This window comes from Xyrauchen texanus, chromosome 10 (assembly GCF_025860055.1).
Source record: "Xyrauchen texanus isolate HMW12.3.18 chromosome 10, RBS_HiC_50CHRs, whole genome shotgun sequence".
NCBI classification, from domain to species: domain Eukaryota; kingdom Metazoa; phylum Chordata; class Actinopteri; order Cypriniformes; family Catostomidae; genus Xyrauchen; species Xyrauchen texanus.
The window spans coordinates 24,104,144-24,122,974 of NC_068285.1; the positions used below are offsets into that span (position 1 = coordinate 24,104,144).

Consider the following 18,831-nt stretch of genomic DNA (forward strand, 5'->3'; position numbering starts at 1 on the left):
AACAATCAAAAGACCTTTTATTAAAACAATCCAACCAACATATAAAAACATGGCAGTTATTTCTCACAGTGAATTGACAGTGATTGATATTCAGATTAATCATTATCTTTTTTAGCTTTTGGTGTATGTACAATATGTACTTGTAAAAAGACTCTAACACTGCCAATCAATAACCAATTCCAAAATAAATACAAGAGTGACAATGGTAAAGTATGGAAAATACCTTTGTGACCTTTTCACTCTTCAAAATTATTTTTTATTCAGTGTACATACAATATTTGTCTTACTCAGCATCAAGCAATTCATCAAGAAACTCTAAAACTTCACCCTGGAACAAAAAAAGGGGGTTGGAGAAACAGGGAGGGAGAGAGAATGGTTGGTTTTAATGTCAAAAAATATTTATTTTAAATCTAGTCATTTCACTGCACTCCAATGGAACAACGCCTAAAATAAAATATATTCCACTACTAGAGAGCGGTGTGAAGCTGCGAATGTCTAATCAAACACAGGGTTACCCTGTAAGCATGGGCTACACCCCAGTGCACAAAAGTTTTATTACAACTACTTCTCAGAGGACTACAGCTCCACACACGTGAATATTCAACAAACCACTCCAATCAAAAAACTCTTGAACACTGTGCAACTCTCACCTCATCATCCTGCAGCAGCTTCTGTTTGGCAAATTCCAGCAGCTGCAGCTGTAATGTTGTCTGATTGTGGTACCGAACTGCCTCCTGTCAACATATGAACACACATTATCAGTAAAACTTGAGACTTTGAAAGGTAACTGCTCAGGTAGTGAAATTTCATTTGAGGCACTCACCGCTCTAGGCAAGAAGTCCTCATCAGTGAGACCAAATTTTTCTCTATGGTAATGATAATACTCCACATTATTCTTCATCACCTCATCATTGGGATCAAAGAGCATGTAGCTGGCCACACATGGAACAGCATTCTTTAAATCATTCACTGTAGGAGATTGAAGACGTTATTGACATTCAGCGTTCACGTATGTAGTTTAAAGGTTAAGTGTGTAATTCCTAAACCACTAGAATCATTAAATAGGATTGCAAAAATTAAGTTGCAAAGTTGTTTACCAAACACTCTCCCCATCTGCCATTGGTCATCGCAGTGTTAGACATTTCAGGGAAATAAACATGCGAATGGCTTACTTATAGTTGTCTCCGCATATTAAGCTAGTATAGGAGAAAGTATTTAAAAAATCTTCAACTTTAAACAGAGAATCTTTTAGACTTACATTTGTAATAGGCAAACTGAAGATAGTGATACATGGTTGCCACAAACTTCTCAACAACAAATCCGCCAACAACTGGCGTAAGTTCAGTCTCACAGTGAACCTTTCTCTCTAGAACCTCAATGTAATGATCTAGAGAGTAAAAAACAGACATGGAAAGTGAAGAAACAATGATTTATCATTGCTGCTATGTTTCAGCTAATGTTACAAACAATTAAAAAAGGGAGATGACTGAGAAAAAGGATACAAAAACACTGACATAAAAGAGGAAAGCAATGGATATATATACCAACCTGCAATGGAAGGATAAAAGTCTTTGAACTCTTTGATCTGTCTGGAGCCCTCTGAAGCTGCGATGCACTCATCAAACACCTTGAAAAAATCTCTCAGTGCCAACTCCATATCTGACACTGATGTTCTGAAGTTATCGCCATTGTACGCCCGGACGGCCCGAATGAACAGCATCTGAACAAATTGACAACTACCATTAACCATGAAGTCTTAAGTATTAAATACTACAAATGTATTACAATTATATACATTTAAAGGGATAGTTCACCCAAATAATTTACTCACCCTCATGTTGCTCCAAATCCTGTATAACTTTCTTTTGTGGAACACTCAGTCACCATTCACTTTGATTGTATGGAAAAAAGATGTAGTGAAAGTGAATGGTGACTGATGATGTCTAACACCTTTTGTGTTCCACGAAAGAAAGGAATTCAGATGGGTTTGGAACAATATGAAGATGAGTAAATGATGCCAGATTTTTTATTTTTGAGGGAACCTTCCCTTTAACAGAGCTTGGATTGCAGGGTAAAAAAGTAATATATCTGAAGCCAATGCAATGTACATTTTAGATCAAGTTAACGTCACTGACATTGTAATTTGTTTGATTTACAGATTCATTTGCCATTTTAGGCAGAAAGGCAAAGATGTTTATTTAAGAATTATTTTGTAGGGGGCCTAGGTAACTCAGCAAGTATTGACGCTGACTACTAATGAACTGTAGTTCTCGCTCTAGGTGGGGCGCGTGGGGAGTTGTGCGTGGATACCGCGGAGAATAGTGTGAAGCCTCCACATGCACTACGCCTCTGAGGTAACGTGCTCAACAAGCCACGTGATAAGATGCGTGGATTGACGGTCTCAGATGCAGAGGCAACTCAGATTAAGGCGAGTCACTACGCCACCATGAACACTTCAAGCGCATTGGGAATTGGGCATGCCAAATTGGGGAGAAAAATAATTACTTTGTAAACTTTATAAAGTGTCCTGCAAATGCTACCTTCAGAAGTTATTTCTGCTTAATCGAACCCAATTGTTTTGTTGTTGTAACTGAATATATTCAAACTGAATTAGTGAAGTTAAATTATATTTTGAGGTAGTTTATAACCAGTTTATTTAGAGGTAGCCTCATGAAGCACACACACACACACACACACACACACACACACACACACATTTAGAAATATAGATCAGGTAGAAATAACTTCTTAGGGTAAAATTTGGAGGGTAAAACCCTCCAATATTTTTTACAATGACATTTATTTTCATTTAATCAATGCTAGATGGAGTTGAAGGTTTTGATCTCTCAGTGATATACCCCCCAATTTATGTGTGAATAGATGTCTTGCCTCATATGACTTGGTCTCCAGGTCTTTCATATGTTCCTCAGACCCAGGTAAGCTCTTGTAATAGTTCATGTTCCTCTGCATCATCTCATCATCTGGATGCTTCAAGAGGAAAGTGTGCGCAGCAGATACAGCCTTGGCCAGTTTATCACTCTGGAAGAAATATGATAATCCATTTTGTCACACATTTAAAAACTTCCACACAACACTTGCTATTCTAACAGGAATAAAACGTGATACGGTCATGTTTTTGGACATTTCCATGGTAGTATTCTTTAAAGTAGGGAAGTACTTTGTAAGTACCATGGAATTACCATTACTGTATAATTTTTTTGTAATGGTAAACATTAAAAATACATCAAAATATCAACCAAAGGGTTCCATTCACGTTACATTATTGTTTAAACTGATGTTGTTTTTTAAGAATAGCCTAGCAAGAGTGGAAGTTTATGTACAGTAGACTCACTTTAAAGTAGGCAAACTGCAGATACTTGTAGGGTTCCCGTTTCTCAAACTCTTCGATAGTTTCACGGCTGGGCATCGTCTGTTTGAAGGCTGGTAACCCCTGTTTACATCGCCTCAGACACTGCGCACGCTTCATCACATTACCGAAGGCGTGCAGTTCGGGGAACTCGGCGAAGCGCGTCTCGTCGTCGAGGCGCACCGTGCTGCAGTTGAGGTTGCAGAAGGCCTCGCTGTCTCTGAGCAGCCGGTACAGCCGGAGACTCACCTCCAGAAACTCCACAGTCTCGGGCCACTTTTCCTCGTTGTACTGGTCCAATGCGTGGCGATACGCCGAGTCGAGGGGCATAAGCTCGTGCCGCGGGAAACTGCGAAAATTGTATTTCTCATACTGTGCAAGAACACAAAAGGAAAAGTAGAATAAAAGAAACGCGAGCTTCAAGCAGTGCGACGAGGAGGCCATGGTCCCGTTTAGGATAGGAGCAAGACCCGCCTGCAACCTCTCCACGTCCCCTAAGTCAGCAAACTCCCTTCCCCCCAATACAGTAGAAGAAAACGGATTGCACCGATTTGTGCTCCACAGAGTTGAAAAACGAACCTAACCCTAAAAAAAAGAATTAATGAAATAACCAAGTTCCAGACACCATGACAGGCGTTATTTCAGCAATATTTCGGGTTCAATACAAGTTAAGTTCAATCGACAGCATTTGTGGCATAATGTCGCTTGATGATTACCACAAACGCTCATTTCGACTCGTCACACCTTAAAAAAAAATACAAAATGAAATCTGGTTTACAGTCAATAGGGCCAATTTTGATGGTTTAAAGGCAAAAATGTGAAGCTTACAATTTTATCAAAGCACTTAAATTAATGTTTCTGTTAAAACTCATGTATTATTTGAGCTGTAAAGTGGTTTAAATCGTTGTTTTTTAATGATTGAGTTTATAGGGATTATGCAGTTACATCCTCATCAGAATGAGCTTTATTGACAAGTATGCTTACACATACAAGGAATTTGTCTTGGTGACAGAATCTTCCAGTGCACAAACAATACAACAACAAGACACACACACACACACACACACACACACACACACACACACACACACACACACACACACACACACACACACACATATAGGCCTATATATGTGTGTGTGTCTTGTTGTTGTATTGTTTGTGCACTGGAAGATTCTGTCACCAAGACAAATTACTTGAATGTGTAAGCATACTTGTCAATAAAGCTCATTCTGATGAGGATGTAACTGCATAATCCCTATAAACTCAATATATATATGGTTGGGAGGGTTACTTTTGGATTACTTTACAATACTTTGGATTACTTCTTCAGCACTGGTAGATTCACTTGTTTTGACTATAAAAACTCTGCCAGAACAGTAAGACAAAATACACTTGTTAAAAATACATTCTCAGAAAAACCCAAATATCTTATGCAGTGTTGTTTATAAAACAAGATCAATCAAATTAATCTTGTTTTAAGGATTTTTTGAAATTTTTACAGGAAAACAATAAAAACATTATTATCAAGAATACGATTTTTGCCCTAATATCAAAGGTCTTCTTAGAAAAAAAATTATTATGATCCAACGTGAATTTTCTTGATAAAAAAATATGATCATGCTTGGTAACATGTGCAGGTAAAATGGCTAGAAATAGCATTTTAGCTTAGCGTAAAGCTGACAATTTACACAAGGATTATTTATATTTCTTCTGCTCTAAACCTACTTCAAACTTACTTCTCTGTCTGCTCCTATGAATGTAACCCATCATAAGAAAGTGTTTCACCGCTGTTCAAATGCACTTTGGATCACATCATTTATATGTATAAATGTTTTCCATCTGAAAGGACTAAATATTAAATGAAACAAATGACAATAAAATGCAAAGTAATCTCTTCAGAGATTACATCTCTTACATCTCTTTGAATGTAACTTTATTCTAATTACCAATTATTTAAATTGTAACTGTAGTGGAATACAGTTACCTATATATTGTATTTTAAATACATAATCCTGTTACATGTATTCCGTTACTCCACAACCCATGCACACTATACAAATACAAATCTGTTATATACAGATGCAAGGGAATGTAATGGCAGAAAAGGTGTGGTATGTTGGATAAATATAAATAGATTAAACTGTGTATTGCACATAATTATTGCTCAATGGGGCAGTTTTAACTGTTCATGGGGTGGACATGGCAACAAAGTTGTAAAATTGGATAAAAGTTTACAACGAAAAGGTTAGAAATCCATTTTATCACACAAAAATCATGTTAACATGCATATTGTTTATGTTTTGTGACTATACTTTTGAAACAGTGAGGTTTTGGCCTCATTGGATTCCATTGTAATTGTCTCACTGTAACACAGATTTTTGCTATTTTTAAACAAAAGAAGGGATGAGTCGAAATTAATATTTGTGGTAATCAACATCAGGCTACAAATGCTGTCTATTGAGCTAAACTTATATCCGGGATTTTCCTTTAAAATATAACTGACCAAAGGGAATGACTGTATTGAATGTAAGAAGAATAAGCTTGTATGCATCTATGATATTATTACATTGACATTTATTAAAGCTTACTTCAATATAATACAGGCACCTGAGTGTATCTTGAGAACTGGTCTAATATAAAGCAACAAGGACCAATACGGCTGTTATATTAAGTGATGAGCCTTCTATACTTCCATACTGCAAAAACCCCCTTCACCAAGTTTGAGCCGCCCCTCTCTATGCCACGTTGAAAGCATTCCAGCCTACAGGCCTGCGTTTCCGCATTTCCCGAGCACACTCGAGCCCTTTCCTGCGCATTCTCCGAAGCATTTAGAGGGAGTTTGAAGAGCGTTTTCTGGTCTACACACTTCCTCCTCTCAATAATAGTGCGTGTGAGAGCTTTGGCTTTGAGGAAACTCTGCTGCATCTCATCGCAGGAGAGGATCAACCAGTATTTTGCAAGACATAGACGGAAAATGACACGGTTAATGCTAAAGATGATTCTTCTAGCTTTCCTAGTGACTTTCGTTGCGTGCAACGCGCCGCCTGTTCCGTTAGATGACATCGTGATAGAGAAGACTTCCACTCCGGAGCGATGTGAGCGAGCGGTGAAATCTGGAGATTTCGTTCGCTATCATTACACCGGCATGTTCCCCGATGGAAAGAAGTTTGACTCTAGGTTAGTGCAAAATCCATGTTTGACCTAAATTGGTCAACTTCTCACCTGGCCTAAAGCCAGATGCGTTCGTACCCCTGTTTATAATCTGTTGACATCAGAGCCACGCAGGCAGAGAGTTGTCACTCTTGGAAACTACAGTTTTCTCAACTGTGCAATTTTAGTTTTTTTCACTTTCGTAAAACCCATAATCTAAATTAACAGCTGATGCATAGCAATGTTCCAATTTGCAGTAGAGGTATTGTAATGTATGATTGCATGCATGAAAGAAAGAATGACGATTGAAGAATGATTGCATGCATGAATGAAGAGAAAGTGGAATGGCTGTGATTTATGTGATATATGAAACAAAGCTAAACAGAATTGCTCTTAAGTTTAAAGGGCTGCAACTCTTCTTAAATTAAACTGATTATAAGTAGACTTTTATCAAATGGTAGATATAGTTTTACAAATAATACTTAACTCTGTGTTTCTTGATTATGTGTCTGTTTGCAGTTATGACCGTGGCACCACCTATAATGTGTTTGTTGGTCAAAAGAAGTTGATTGCTGGAATGGACAGAGCTTTATTGGGCATGTGTGTTAGCGCAAGATGGATCATAAAAATCCCCCCTCAGCTTGCCTACGGGAAAGACGGTTCTGGTAAACACACTTCTTTTTAAAGCACAGCTCTCTGTTTACCACTTTAGCATAGATGCATGTCAGGAATAGGCCACCTTGTTAAGTAAATATCTGTCTGTGTTGATGCTATCAGTACATTTACATTTAAACAGGCACATACCATTCAGTAATATCTGTGAACCTCAGAAAAGGCAGTTCCGGAGCTGAAAACCTGGTTTGACACCAGTCCCAAAAGGTTGGTGGTCTCCAGGAAGGAACGGATTACATCAGGGGGTGGAGGGCGGGATAATATTTTTTTTTTGTAAAATGATGCAAGCCGGTGTTATGGATCAACTGGGGATCATGTTAAATGGGGATGTGTGTGTGCATGTGTAACAGGTCCTTCTCGACCCGCTCCGAGTGGGATTTGAACTGGGAGGCAGACTTGCTAACGAGGAGGCTAAAGGGTACATCCTCTATCGTCAGTTGCTAGTTCGCCTCTTGAGGCCAGGGGAGTGAGATTTACACACACCGCAGAGCTATCACATACCAGCTGGCTCCTGCTACTCTCAACCCCCTAAACTTCACTTCTATCTGGGTCACGGCACCACTGTAACCAGTCCTGCTCGACCCACTCCGAGCGGGACTCGACCGGCGTCTCCTGCATGGGAGGCGGGCGTGCGAACGAGGAGGCTAAAGCCCTACAGCCTCTATCGTCAGTCGCTAGTGCGCCTCAAGGCCAGGGGAGTGAGATTTACACATACCGCACAGCTATCACATACCAGCTGGCTCCTGTGTCACATGTGAATAATTTTACTTGCCTTTTCAGCAGATTAATTCAATATGAATTGTCAGTGTTTAAAGAAAAGACGTTTTGCACATTATACATTTATTTTTTTTAATCATTATTAAACCGAGTTGTTTCATCGATGTCTGTTTTAATGAATTTGCCACAGTTTAAGAGCGATTTTACTGGTTTCACGTAGTAACATCTGATTTCTCCATGTTAACGTGGGACATTGGTTTGAGTGGGAACTGACGATTACATTTGTCAAAAGCAGTGAATCGGAAGTGGAAATTGTTTTATATGCAACACTAAAGCATCATAGGTTGATGTGTGTCAGTAATACACTTTCAATTGCTTTTTTTTTCTTTATAATGAATAATGACTAATTAACCATGATAGTTTCGGTAACTTTTTCCTACCATTGAAAATGAACAAAGTGATGTATTAGTTAGAGCTGGGGTTCTGGTTCAGTGGTAAGTTGCACTGATAGTTTACTAAGTTAGATAAGTTAGATAAGATTTATTTCCACCGAAATTGCAATGGCGAGCCAGTACTCTGCTGGTTCATGGCCGGGGCAATCTGGAGCCTATGGTAAACCGGTTGTGCTTTTTCACTGACCTGAGAGCCGAACTGTGACGTAACAGGTTACTGTCTGTGTGGTAGTTTCACGTGACTACCTCAAACATAAACAAACATGGCATGTCACAGTATGTATACAGCTTTTACTCTTGTTTTTGAGGACATATTTCAACATGTGGATTAATGCAATCCATTGTTATTACATTGCTCAGCAAGATTGTCAGAGACATCTACACTAAAGATGACATGTACCGTGATTACATTATATTGTATGAACTATGGCTTAACTTGCTAAATTCTGTAAACTATTACAGTGGAATCATCATTAACATTGGTGTAGCAGATGGTCATAATGTTTTGCCATAGCATATAATATAATGTTTACGTCTTGATTGAGAATCTCACAGTTTACTAAACAGATAACTGCGATCTTCCAAAATTAGTGAGTAGCTTTGTCAAAAATCCCCTTACAGAACAAAACAATGCACAAAATAAGAGGACAACAGTGTAAGAAAAGCTAACAAAGTTGGCAAATATAACAACTTACTGAGATCAACTGCAGAGAAATTCACTGTTAATCATGAGCATTATTGGCTGAATTTAATGCCCCAGTTAGATAAGAGCAAAAGCTGTACACAAACACTGTTGTGATCTGCCATGTTTGTTTATGGGCAGGTAAAGTAGTCGCATAACCTAGTGATTCTCAACCAGGGAGCCGGGACCCAGTAGGGGGCCTCAGCACACTTCCAGGGGGGCCTCAAGATCTCTTAAAATTATTTAAATAAGGTTGATTATTATAATTTGTAAATAATTCATATTTTTGAAAATGCAATAAACATTGAATAAACTTGTTATGAAGAACATACAGTTTTAGACATGTATGAAATCGCAAAAATTTATCATAGTTTTAATTATTGATTCTAGTAGTTTCTTACATTAAAAAAAAAAAAAAAAAAAAACTTTGAAAAAGAAGCTTGGTCCTCATTACATTAGAAGTAGCAGAGGAAATATCTTGTAATAGATATGGCTTATAAATATCTAATTGCCTACATTGGGGGACCTTCAAATATTTCCTCTGACAGTGGGGGGCCTTAGAGTCAAAAAGGTTGAGAACTACTGGCGTAACACATTAGGTCACTGTTCGGTTTGTGTTATTTTCCCCCCTCCCATATTCTGGTAGGTCCCGCCTCCTGCATTCGGATTGGCTACTAAGCTGCTTACAAGCTGTCTGTGATTGGCCAGTTGAGAAAACGTTCATATCCACCTTTTGTTCCGCGATTCGACTGTTTTCAATTTCCGGTCTCCGGTGTTTGTAAAAAACAAACAAAAAACAAACAAACAAACAAAAAAAAACAATACTTAAAAAAATGCCGATAATTCACAGAGTCGAGATGACCATTTTTTTATCGGCAGTGCCTCACCTGAGTGTGTAGATGACATGAAGCAATGGTCCGAAGTTAGTTACGTTGATATTCATTATTCTGAGTTATGGCAGCCAACAACGGCACAAGTTCAGCTTAAAATTCATTTTTACACCAAGTAACACTTAAATGGTTGTTGTTCTTCTCTGTATCGGTCGTTTTGGCAGTTTTTACTAGAGAAACATCAATATTTAAAGGAGCAATATGTAACATTGACATCAAGCGTTTAAAATATTGGAGAGAGTTGTCTCCCCCTCAGACTCGAAGCACACGCGGGTTGCCAGGTTGAGGACAAGCAACAGGAACGAGCAAACTGACAATGGCAAGCGACGAGCCTTTCACTGTAAGTTGATCAGATAATGTATACGTTTGCAATGTTTTTATTGTTTGCTAATTATAAACCAGCTCATGTGGATTTTTTATAACTCTGTCAAATGTTAGCTGTATTGCTGGCTTCCATTGCTGCGGCGTGCTCTGTTGCCCGCTAATTTATTTCTAATATGGCAACCCGGGGAGTCAAATTACTATTGGGAAATAGGCAGTGGGTGGGATCACACAGGCCAAAACACAAACATAGAAATTCCGGCCCAGACATTTCAAAGTACTTACTGTATCATTGTTTTCAGAGAAGCCAGTATTTCAACTTAGCATATTTCCTAAAACTCTAACATATTAAGATAATGTTGTGCTTTATTACAGTAAATACAACATATTGCACCTTTAAGCCCTTTTTTGCTAAAGTGAAAGTCAATGACTTAAATGTGTATCTGTTTCTTGGAATATGGTTTACCTTACAATATTTTCAGTTCTAAGGTTGGCTGTGTGCTTATCACCAATTGCTATGTGCTTAACTGATCAATTTATATTCCACAGCATTCTCAGAAATGTCTGAAATTTTTAATTACAAAAAATGCACATTCTCTCATGGGAAGTGATGGTTACCTTGATATTTTTTTATTCTTAAATGTAATTTGTCATTAAAAAAACAAAAACATTCATATCACTAATTATTTTCTTTCCAGTACATTTATTCAGCTATAATTTACTATTAATAAAATGAAAAACACAAAAAGATTTCTACTTTCAGAACAGCAAAGTGTCAGAAATTATTATTATCTAATTATATAATAGCGGGAGTTGATGGATTACAGGTTTGTCCTGATAGGTAGTATACATTTTCTGGACACCGGCTTACGAAATGCTCCAGATTGCTCTGGCCGTGAACCAGTGGATTACAGGCTCGGCACTCGAACCATCAGCGTTTTGGTGGAAAAGGGCTAACTAAGGAACTACAGTGGAACTGGGGGCCAATTTTTAAAGGGTTTAAAGGCAGAAATCTGAAGCTTATAATTTTATAAAAGCACTTGCATCAATTATTCTGTTAAAACATGTTATTTGAGCTGTAAAGTTGTTTAAATTGTCATTTTTACAGTCATTTTGGGTCTTTAGGGTTTGTTGATATTTCTTCGTCATGGTAACAAAGTTGTAAAATTGTCTATAATTTAACACAGAAAAGGTTAGTAAGTGAATTTATAGCACTAAAATTGTGTTTAAATGAATATTGTTTATGTCTTGTGGCTATACTTTTGAAATAATTTGTATTTTAATGTCAAAAAATTGGCCCCCATTTATATCCATTGTAAGTGCCTCACTGTAACCTCAATTTTTGCTTTTTTTTTTAAGGAGGGGCAAGTGAACATTCATTTTTGTGGTAATCAACATTAAGCCACAAATGCTGTCGATTGAGCTTAATTTGTATTGAACCCAGAATATTCCTTTAAGCATCCATACACAAGAAATTTGCCTGGATGAGCCATAAACACACACATAGTGTACAACAAACAAACAAGGAAAACACTGTGTCAAATAGAGAGTGGAAAGAGTACAGAATATTATTCTGTGAAATCCCCCATGTTTTGGCACAGATGAAACAAATAAAAAAACATTCAATATGAACAGGTATACAACCTCATTCTACTAACAATGCAATAAAGTGTTATTAGATTAAATAGTTTCTCTATAAGTAAGTAGTATAATAGTTCATAGTTAATCATTAAATTAATAAATTGTGCAGATTTTCAACAATATTTTCAATGCTTTATTTCTTACAATATTTCTATGTCGTTCCATGTCAGATGACATCATCCCCCCAGATTCTATTCTTCACTTTGATGTGTTAATGTTGGACGTTTGGAACACAGAAGACAAGGTGCAGACACAGACCTACTATAAGCCAGAGAGCTGTGACCGCACTGTGCAAGTGTCTGATTATGTACGTTACCACTACAATGGTACTCTGCTTGATGGCACGCTTTTCGACTCCAGGTGAGATTAATCCATCCACAATAAAATATGTTGAGCTCAACCAACAAACACAATAAACACTATAACAACCATTTTCATATAATCTACAGTATAAAATATAATAATTGAGGTAAATGTATAACTGTTAAGTCTCTTAAATATATGTCCTTGAGGGAACTGTTTGTGAACCATTTTTATATCTCTTTCATGCACTAAATATATATTATTAATATATAATAAAAAATATATGCAAACATGTGAGTTTTTGGAAATAAAAGGGTTAAAATCTCTTGTGCTCTATTTTCGTGACCATGCTAGGCGCAGCACTACACGCAACGACCATGCTCTGCGTCTTTTCTAATTATCGTGAGAGCACTAATTCTAAGCGCAATTTTCGTGCCATCGCAAAGCGCAAGTGGGTGTGAGAGGGAGTCTTTGCGCTGTCTGTGTGTGTATGCTCGCAAACTGCGTATTGTATGTAAATGAAGTGGCAAAGAGCTTAATTTGCTATTTTCCTGATAAATAGATCAATGCACTTAGAAGTCTGAGAACCGTGTCTATTTTCAGCGCAAAGTCAAAACTTAGTTCTCGCACTGCTGTTTGGAGATTACACCAGCAGGTGGCAATAAAGTTAATATCCAAACTCTGAAAATACAGTGGAATATCAAAGGATGTCCCTGACAATCACTGTTAATACTAGTCATGATTTGTGTGTCTGTAGATCAGTATGATACATTTTACTTACATTTATCTATATTTTAATGGATCCTACATCTAATTAGTCCTATAAGGAACTTGTCATTGGCATAGATATGTGCCTGACATTCAATGTTAATGAGCAAAAAAACACAAGTCAATATTTCTATTCTTCCAGTTCATTGCATAGAGCCTATTTACACAACCAACCTCTTTTGAATGTGATTAAAGCTTAAAAGTAAATGTTATACTGTATATCATTAGTAGCAGATGGTGCAATAAGCAATTGAGAGCCTGCAAATTAAATTGCACTTGACCCAGCCCATTAGCGCTTTGCACTTGTGCCTAGACATAGGCTTTTGCTTGCACCAAAATGGCCATACCCACTGACTTGTTGTGTATTTTGTATCGCATAGTGCTGCGCTTAAGATGTAGTGCTCTCAAAATAGGGTCCAATGTCTCCTAAGTATAATTATGTATTTTTTTCCAATTATGTAACACATAATTTTTTATTTAAATTATTTGCTGTGTGGATATCTAAGATCTAATTTGATGTTCCTGATTGTTTCATTCTACAGTCACACACGCATGCGCACCTATGACACTTATGTTGGGATAGGCTGGCTCATTGCGGGAATGGACCAGGGGCTTTTGGGAATGTGTGTGGGAGAAAAGCGCATCATCACCATGCCACCCTTCCTTGGCTATGGAGAGAATGGGGATGGTGAGAGTGATTTTATAAATATAAAGATTATTTAATTTGTGAAACAAGTGTTACAACATCAGTTTATCTCCTATTACAGGAAGTCACATCCCTGGTCAGGCCTCTCTGGTGTTTGATGTGGTTCTGTTGGACCTTCATAACCCCAAAGATGAAATCACTGTAGAAGTGCAAAACATTCCAGATCCCTGTCCACGCAAGAGCAAAGTTGGCGACTTCATGCGTTACCATTATAATGGAACCCTGCTGGATGGGACATTCTTTGATTCCAGGTAAATCCCCTGTATTTTAAAAATATTTATAGTTTTTTTTTTTGTTTAAAGTTAGATACAGTGAACTAATGGCAGGGACAATCTCCCTAGAGCAGGGTTCCCCAATTAGTTTTCACCAAGGGCCATATTCTGTCAACAATACAAAGCCAAGGGCCACTGCCCTCGATGTTATGAAAAATATTTTGTGCTGCTGCTAATATTATTATTATTACTATTGTTGTTTTGATTGTTTTTGTCAAAAGAGTTGTGACATAAATATCCAGTTTTTTTTATAAGTAATTTTTCTCAGTATTAGTAGCCTGTTTTATTTATTCAAACAATTATGAACATTTGTTTGTATACAGAAAAACAAAACTACACAAATTTGCCTGTTGAAAAAAGAATAAAATATAAAAACTGAATGAAATAATGAAAAATGAAAAACTTTAATTAACAATCTGTTTCTCCATGGAACTGTTCCTGCTCATCTCCAAACAGGGCCTACTCCCTGCACTTTCCTTAATTGCAAATTCAATTATTAGACCTGTTAGCATTAATATTGTTATTGTTCTTCCTTTGATTAATGGGGGTCAAACTGTACCTGTATTAATTGACATATGCTCCCCATTAAATGAGGGATGTGACAGAGACAGGCTGAAGCAACCTCTGATGTTGGGACTTTACTCTGCTGTTGCAATCCTGAGACACTGATCGAGGCTGCTTATGGTGTTTTGTCTTAATATACATTATTTAATAAATATCATATTTTCATGGCAATTCGTTTGCACTAAGATCGTAGTAAAAATATCCCATAAAAAGACTCTTTAAATGCAATACTTTACTGTACACAAACAAACTTCAGAAACACACTTCTATTTTTATTGCAAGGAAAATATAACAAAGTATTGCAATCATTTAAAAAAAAGTAAAGACAGTGAGCCAGTGATTACTTATTTTTAAAATTAGGTCTATGCATCGTATTTTATACTGTACTATACATGTTATTCTTTATGTGCACTATTGTGCATGTGTATTTGTATCACAGAACCTTGTGTTATATTATCCAGGCATTAATCCAGACATTATAAAAAGAGTAGTTGGGTTCAGGAGTCTGTTTACTCGTAGCAAAATACATGTTCAAATATAAACAGGATGATATTTATGCAACATGCGTCAACACCATGGAAAGAACATAATGAAACAGTTATGCCAAAATAGGTAAATAAATGCCTTAACAGAGTTCATCTAGCATTCACAGCTGGGCAGGGCAGGAGACTGGGAACATTTTTGTAGAACAGCAACAACGCCGCCTACTGTACAAGGATGAAATTGTTTTTGGTTTTTATTTTTCACGGACCCTGTGTGAGTTTCGTTGGAGGTGCATCTCGCAAAATCGTCATAGATTTGGTCTCTCTGGCCCGCGGGTCGCCTATTGAGTAACCCTGCCCTAGAGAAACCTGGACTTAAAGGGATAGTTCACCCAAAAATGAAAATTCTCTCATCATTTACTCACCCTCATGCCATCCCAGATGTGACTTTCTTTTTACTGCTGAACACAAATTAAGATTTTCAGAAGAGTATTTCAGCTATGTAGGTCCATACAATACAAGTGAATGGTGATCAGAACTTTTGAAGGCAGCATAAAAGTAATCCATACAACTCCAGTGATTAAATCCATATCTTTAGAAGCAATAAGATAGGTGTGGGTGAGAAACAGAACAATATTTAAGTCCTTTTTTACTATAAAGCTCCACTTTCACTTCCACAATCTTATTTTGTTTTTTGGCAATTCACATTCTTCATGCATATCGCCACCTACTGGTTGGGGCTGGTCAAAGGTGGAGATTTATAGTAAATATTGAATACTGTAAATATTGATTTGTTTCTCAACCACACCATCGCTTCTGAAGACATGGATTCAACCACTGGGTGTGAAGGATTAGGTTGATTGGACACTGGAATCATATGGATTACTTTTATGCTGCCTTTATATGCTTTGTGGAGATTAAACATTTTGTCACCATTAAATTTCATTGCATGAACCAACAGAGCTGAAATATTCTTTTAAACATCTTTGTGTTCTGCAGAAGAAAGTAAGTCATTCACATCAGGGATGGCATGAGGGTGAGTAAATGGTGAGAGAAAATTCATTTTTGGGTGAACTATCCCTTTAAGCTCTTTCCTCAAAGACAGTGTTAGTAGAGAAGGATTAAAAGCTCAGTTGCCCCATTTAGGATCAAGCCTGATCTATTAGCCTAACACCATATAATGTGTAAATGCTTATATTTGTGTTGATGTATGTTTCAGTTACTCAAGGAATCGCACATATGATACCTACATTGGTAAAGGCTATGTAATCAAAGGAATGGACCAGGGGCTCCTGGGTGTGTGTATTGGAGAGCGCAGGAGGATTACTATCCCACCACACCTGGGATACGGAGAAGAGGGCACAGGTGAGCATTATATATGTGTGTGTGCATTTTAATTTATGTACTGCATGATTTCTTTTTTGATAGGTAAAACTGAATAAAGAAAAATAAATTAACTTCTCAATCTCTATAAATCTGCAGAAATCTCTTTTAATCCCTCGTACAGGAACCAAGATCCCTGGCTCAGCTGTGCTGGTGTTTGATGTCCACATTATTGATTTCCACAACCCATCTGACAAGGTTGAGATCACCAGTGTGAAGCCAGAGAATTGCACCTACAATGCAAAACGTGGTGACTTTGTCAAATACCACTACAATTCCACTCTCATGGATGGCACTGACATTGGATCCACGTTAGTATCTATCTATGTGTCTGTCTGTCTTTCTATCTATCCATACTTCTATGTGTCTGTCTGTCAATCTAAGCCTTTCCAGCTTAACATCAAAAGTTTAATCATGTCATGTCAACTATGTTTAGAAATGTTTTTGTTTAAATTAATGTTTTATCACTGTGTCTGTGTATAACTGCAGGCACACCTTGGGCAAAACAAATAATGTGGTTCTGGGGGCTGGACAAGTGGTCCTAGGCATGGAACAAGGGCTTATAGGAATGTGTGTTGGAGAGAAGCGCAAGCTAGTTATTCCACCTCACCTTGGCTATGGAGAGAGGGGAGTCGGTAAGACACTCGTCTCACAGACACAACTCACAAATACATACAATTCAAAATATATCCATAATTCAAATCCCCTTATAATTGTATTTGATTCTGAAGAGAATGTACCTAGAGCACCATGTCAGACAGGTTACCAGTCTCACAAGAAGTCAATAAAATCTATTTAGGCAAATCAAAAAGTCAAGATGTTATGACAATGCTCATTTGTACTTCTTGCATGGAGATTTATGTTGCAATTTGTGGTGGACCCACTAGAGGGAGCCAATAGAACCCTTCAAATTATTTAACAACCTTTTATTACAAACTCAGTTGAGAAATATGACTTAGGTGCTGATATGTTGGCTTTTTAAGGGAGGTGTCATTTCAAATAGCTTCAGCTGTGTCAGCAAATTAGCAGCTTCTAAATAATGGGTTTGGCTATTTCAGCTCATTAATAACAGATGCAAAAAAAAAAAAAAAAAATCAAGACTACAGCCATGCAATTTCCTTAGAGCACAAAATAACTTCTGCACAAACCCCAAACGTGAACCATATTGGACACCTTAGGGATGAATTGAAACACTGACTAAGAAGAAGGCCCCACTACCCAACATCAGTGCCTGACCTCACTGATGCTCTTGTGTCTTAATGAAAGCAAATCCCTGCAGCCATGTTCTGTCATCTAGTGGAAAGGCTTCCCAGAAGAGTGGACGCTGCTATGGCAGCAAAGGGAGGAAACATTCCCAATTAATGCCCATAATCTTGAAATTAAATGTCCAATAATTACATAAGTGTGTATTGTTTGGGTGTCTGATGGTAAAAGGAACCAGCAGCTTTAGTCATCCAGTTCAAGCCTCTCTATTGCACTCAAAAAATTATTTTTGCTATGCGTTCCTAAAGTTTGTACCATTTCTTTGCTCAGATGGGGAGGTCCCTGGCAGTGCTGTGCTGGTGTTTGATGTTGAGATGATGAACCTGGAGGAGGGACTTCCTGAGGGCTACATGTTTGTGTGGAACAGTGATGTCTCTCCTGACCTTTTCAATGAGATGGACAAGAACAAAGACTCACATGTGGATCCCAGTGAGGTATATTGCACGTGACTGTATATTTGTGTGTGTGTGTACAGTACATCTGCAAATGGTTTAATGCTAACCATTTTACTGCTTCCCTTCTTAATTTTCCTCTTTGTTCTTGTTTGTCTGTTCCTTCCTACAGTTTTCAGAGTACATTCTTCAGCAGGTAGAAGAGGGCAAAGGTCGTCTAGCGCCAGGTTTTGAAGCTCAACGCATCATAGAGAACATGTACAGTAACCAGGACCGCAACAAGGATGGGCGAATCACAGAGGATGAGTTTAAACTCAAGGAAGATGAAACCACTCATGATGAGTTATGAGGTCGGACTCAGGAATGGAGGGGCGTGATTGGTTGTATGGTTAAATATTATAAGAAGTGGAAGTGAAGTGTCACTTAGTGCTGTTGATGTTGTGTTTTGATGTTTGTCTGAGAGAAGTATGCATATATGAGTGTGCTTAATTGTGTTTATATATGATTGTTTTGTATATGTCTGAGTGTTTGAAAGAATCTGGATTGATACAAATGTGCAAAATGTTAATTTGTAAAAAATATCCCTTAAAATAAACACATTCCAACCCCCAATGGGTTTAACTTTAACTATTTTATTACTATAAAAATATATACTGAAAAAGTTGTCACCTGCAATTGTTACCTCAAAGATCTATTTCTACTTGATAGAAATATATCAAATATATACTGAAAAAGTTGTCACCTATGCTGATGTTACCTAAGTTTTCAGGCTGATTTAATTTTGTATTTTTTTTATTTGAATA

The 18,831-nt window shown here is 37.4% G+C and overlaps 2 protein-coding genes across 3 annotated transcripts; one reads left to right on the forward strand and one right to left on the reverse strand.

The window, feature by feature from the left end:
- crtap (cartilage associated protein) lies at positions 1-4,077 on the reverse strand. Its single transcript, XM_052136271.1, has 7 exons — positions 3,353-4,077; positions 2,890-3,039; positions 1,549-1,720; positions 1,259-1,387; positions 824-969; positions 651-734; positions 1-328 (listed from the first exon to the last, which is right to left on the reverse strand). Exons 1-7 carry the CDS (start codon positions 3,809-3,811, stop codon positions 284-286), a joined length of 1,185 nt encoding a protein of 394 aa, XP_051992231.1. The 5' UTR covers positions 3,812-4,077; the 3' UTR covers positions 1-283.
- A 2,070-nt stretch (positions 4,078-6,147) lies between these two features.
- On the forward strand, positions 6,148-18,778 carry LOC127651057 (peptidyl-prolyl cis-trans isomerase FKBP9-like). Of its 2 annotated transcripts, XM_052136760.1 has the most exons (11): positions 6,148-6,547; positions 7,040-7,185; positions 10,190-10,273; positions 12,066-12,255; positions 13,509-13,654; positions 13,734-13,923; positions 16,210-16,355; positions 16,498-16,684; positions 16,863-17,008; positions 17,907-18,070; positions 18,201-18,778. In XM_052136760.1, exons 1-11 carry the CDS (start codon positions 6,345-6,347, stop codon positions 18,375-18,377), a joined length of 1,779 nt encoding a protein of 592 aa, XP_051992720.1. In that variant the 5' UTR covers positions 6,148-6,344; the 3' UTR covers positions 18,378-18,778. The 2 variants fall into 2 exon arrangements, with proteins under 2 accessions (XP_051992720.1, XP_051992721.1); XM_052136761.1 differs by lacking the exon at positions 10,190-10,273 and having other exon boundaries at positions 6,150-6,547; positions 18,201-18,752.
- Positions 18,779-18,831: the final 53 nt, after the last annotated feature.

What these genes read in the sequence shown, in the direction of transcription:
- crtap (XM_052136271.1), bottom strand. Translation starts at nt 3,811, where the DNA reads ATGGCCTCCTCGTCGCACTGCTTGAAGCTCGCGTTTCTTTTATTCTAC. An exon ending in TGGAGACCAAGTCATATGAG is followed by an intron (nt 1,721 to 2,889) that starts GCAAGACATCTA and finishes CAATTTGTTCAG; the next exon opens with ATGCTGTTCATTCGGGCCGT. An exon ending in AGGACTTCTTGCCTAGAGCG is followed by an intron (nt 735 to 823) that starts GTGAGTGCCTCA and finishes ATATGTTGACAG; the next exon opens with GAGGCAGTTCGGTACCACAA.
- LOC127651057 (XM_052136760.1), top strand. Translation starts at nt 6,345, where the DNA reads ATGACACGGTTAATGCTAAAGATGATTCTTCTAGCTTTCCTAGTGACT. An exon ending in GGAAAGAAGTTTGACTCTAG is followed by an intron (nt 6,548 to 7,039) that starts GTTAGTGCAAAA and finishes GTCTGTTTGCAG; the next exon opens with TTATGACCGTGGCACCACCT. An exon ending in CTATGGAGAGAATGGGGATG is followed by an intron (nt 13,655 to 13,733) that starts GTGAGAGTGATT and finishes CTCCTATTACAG; the next exon opens with GAAGTCACATCCCTGGTCAG.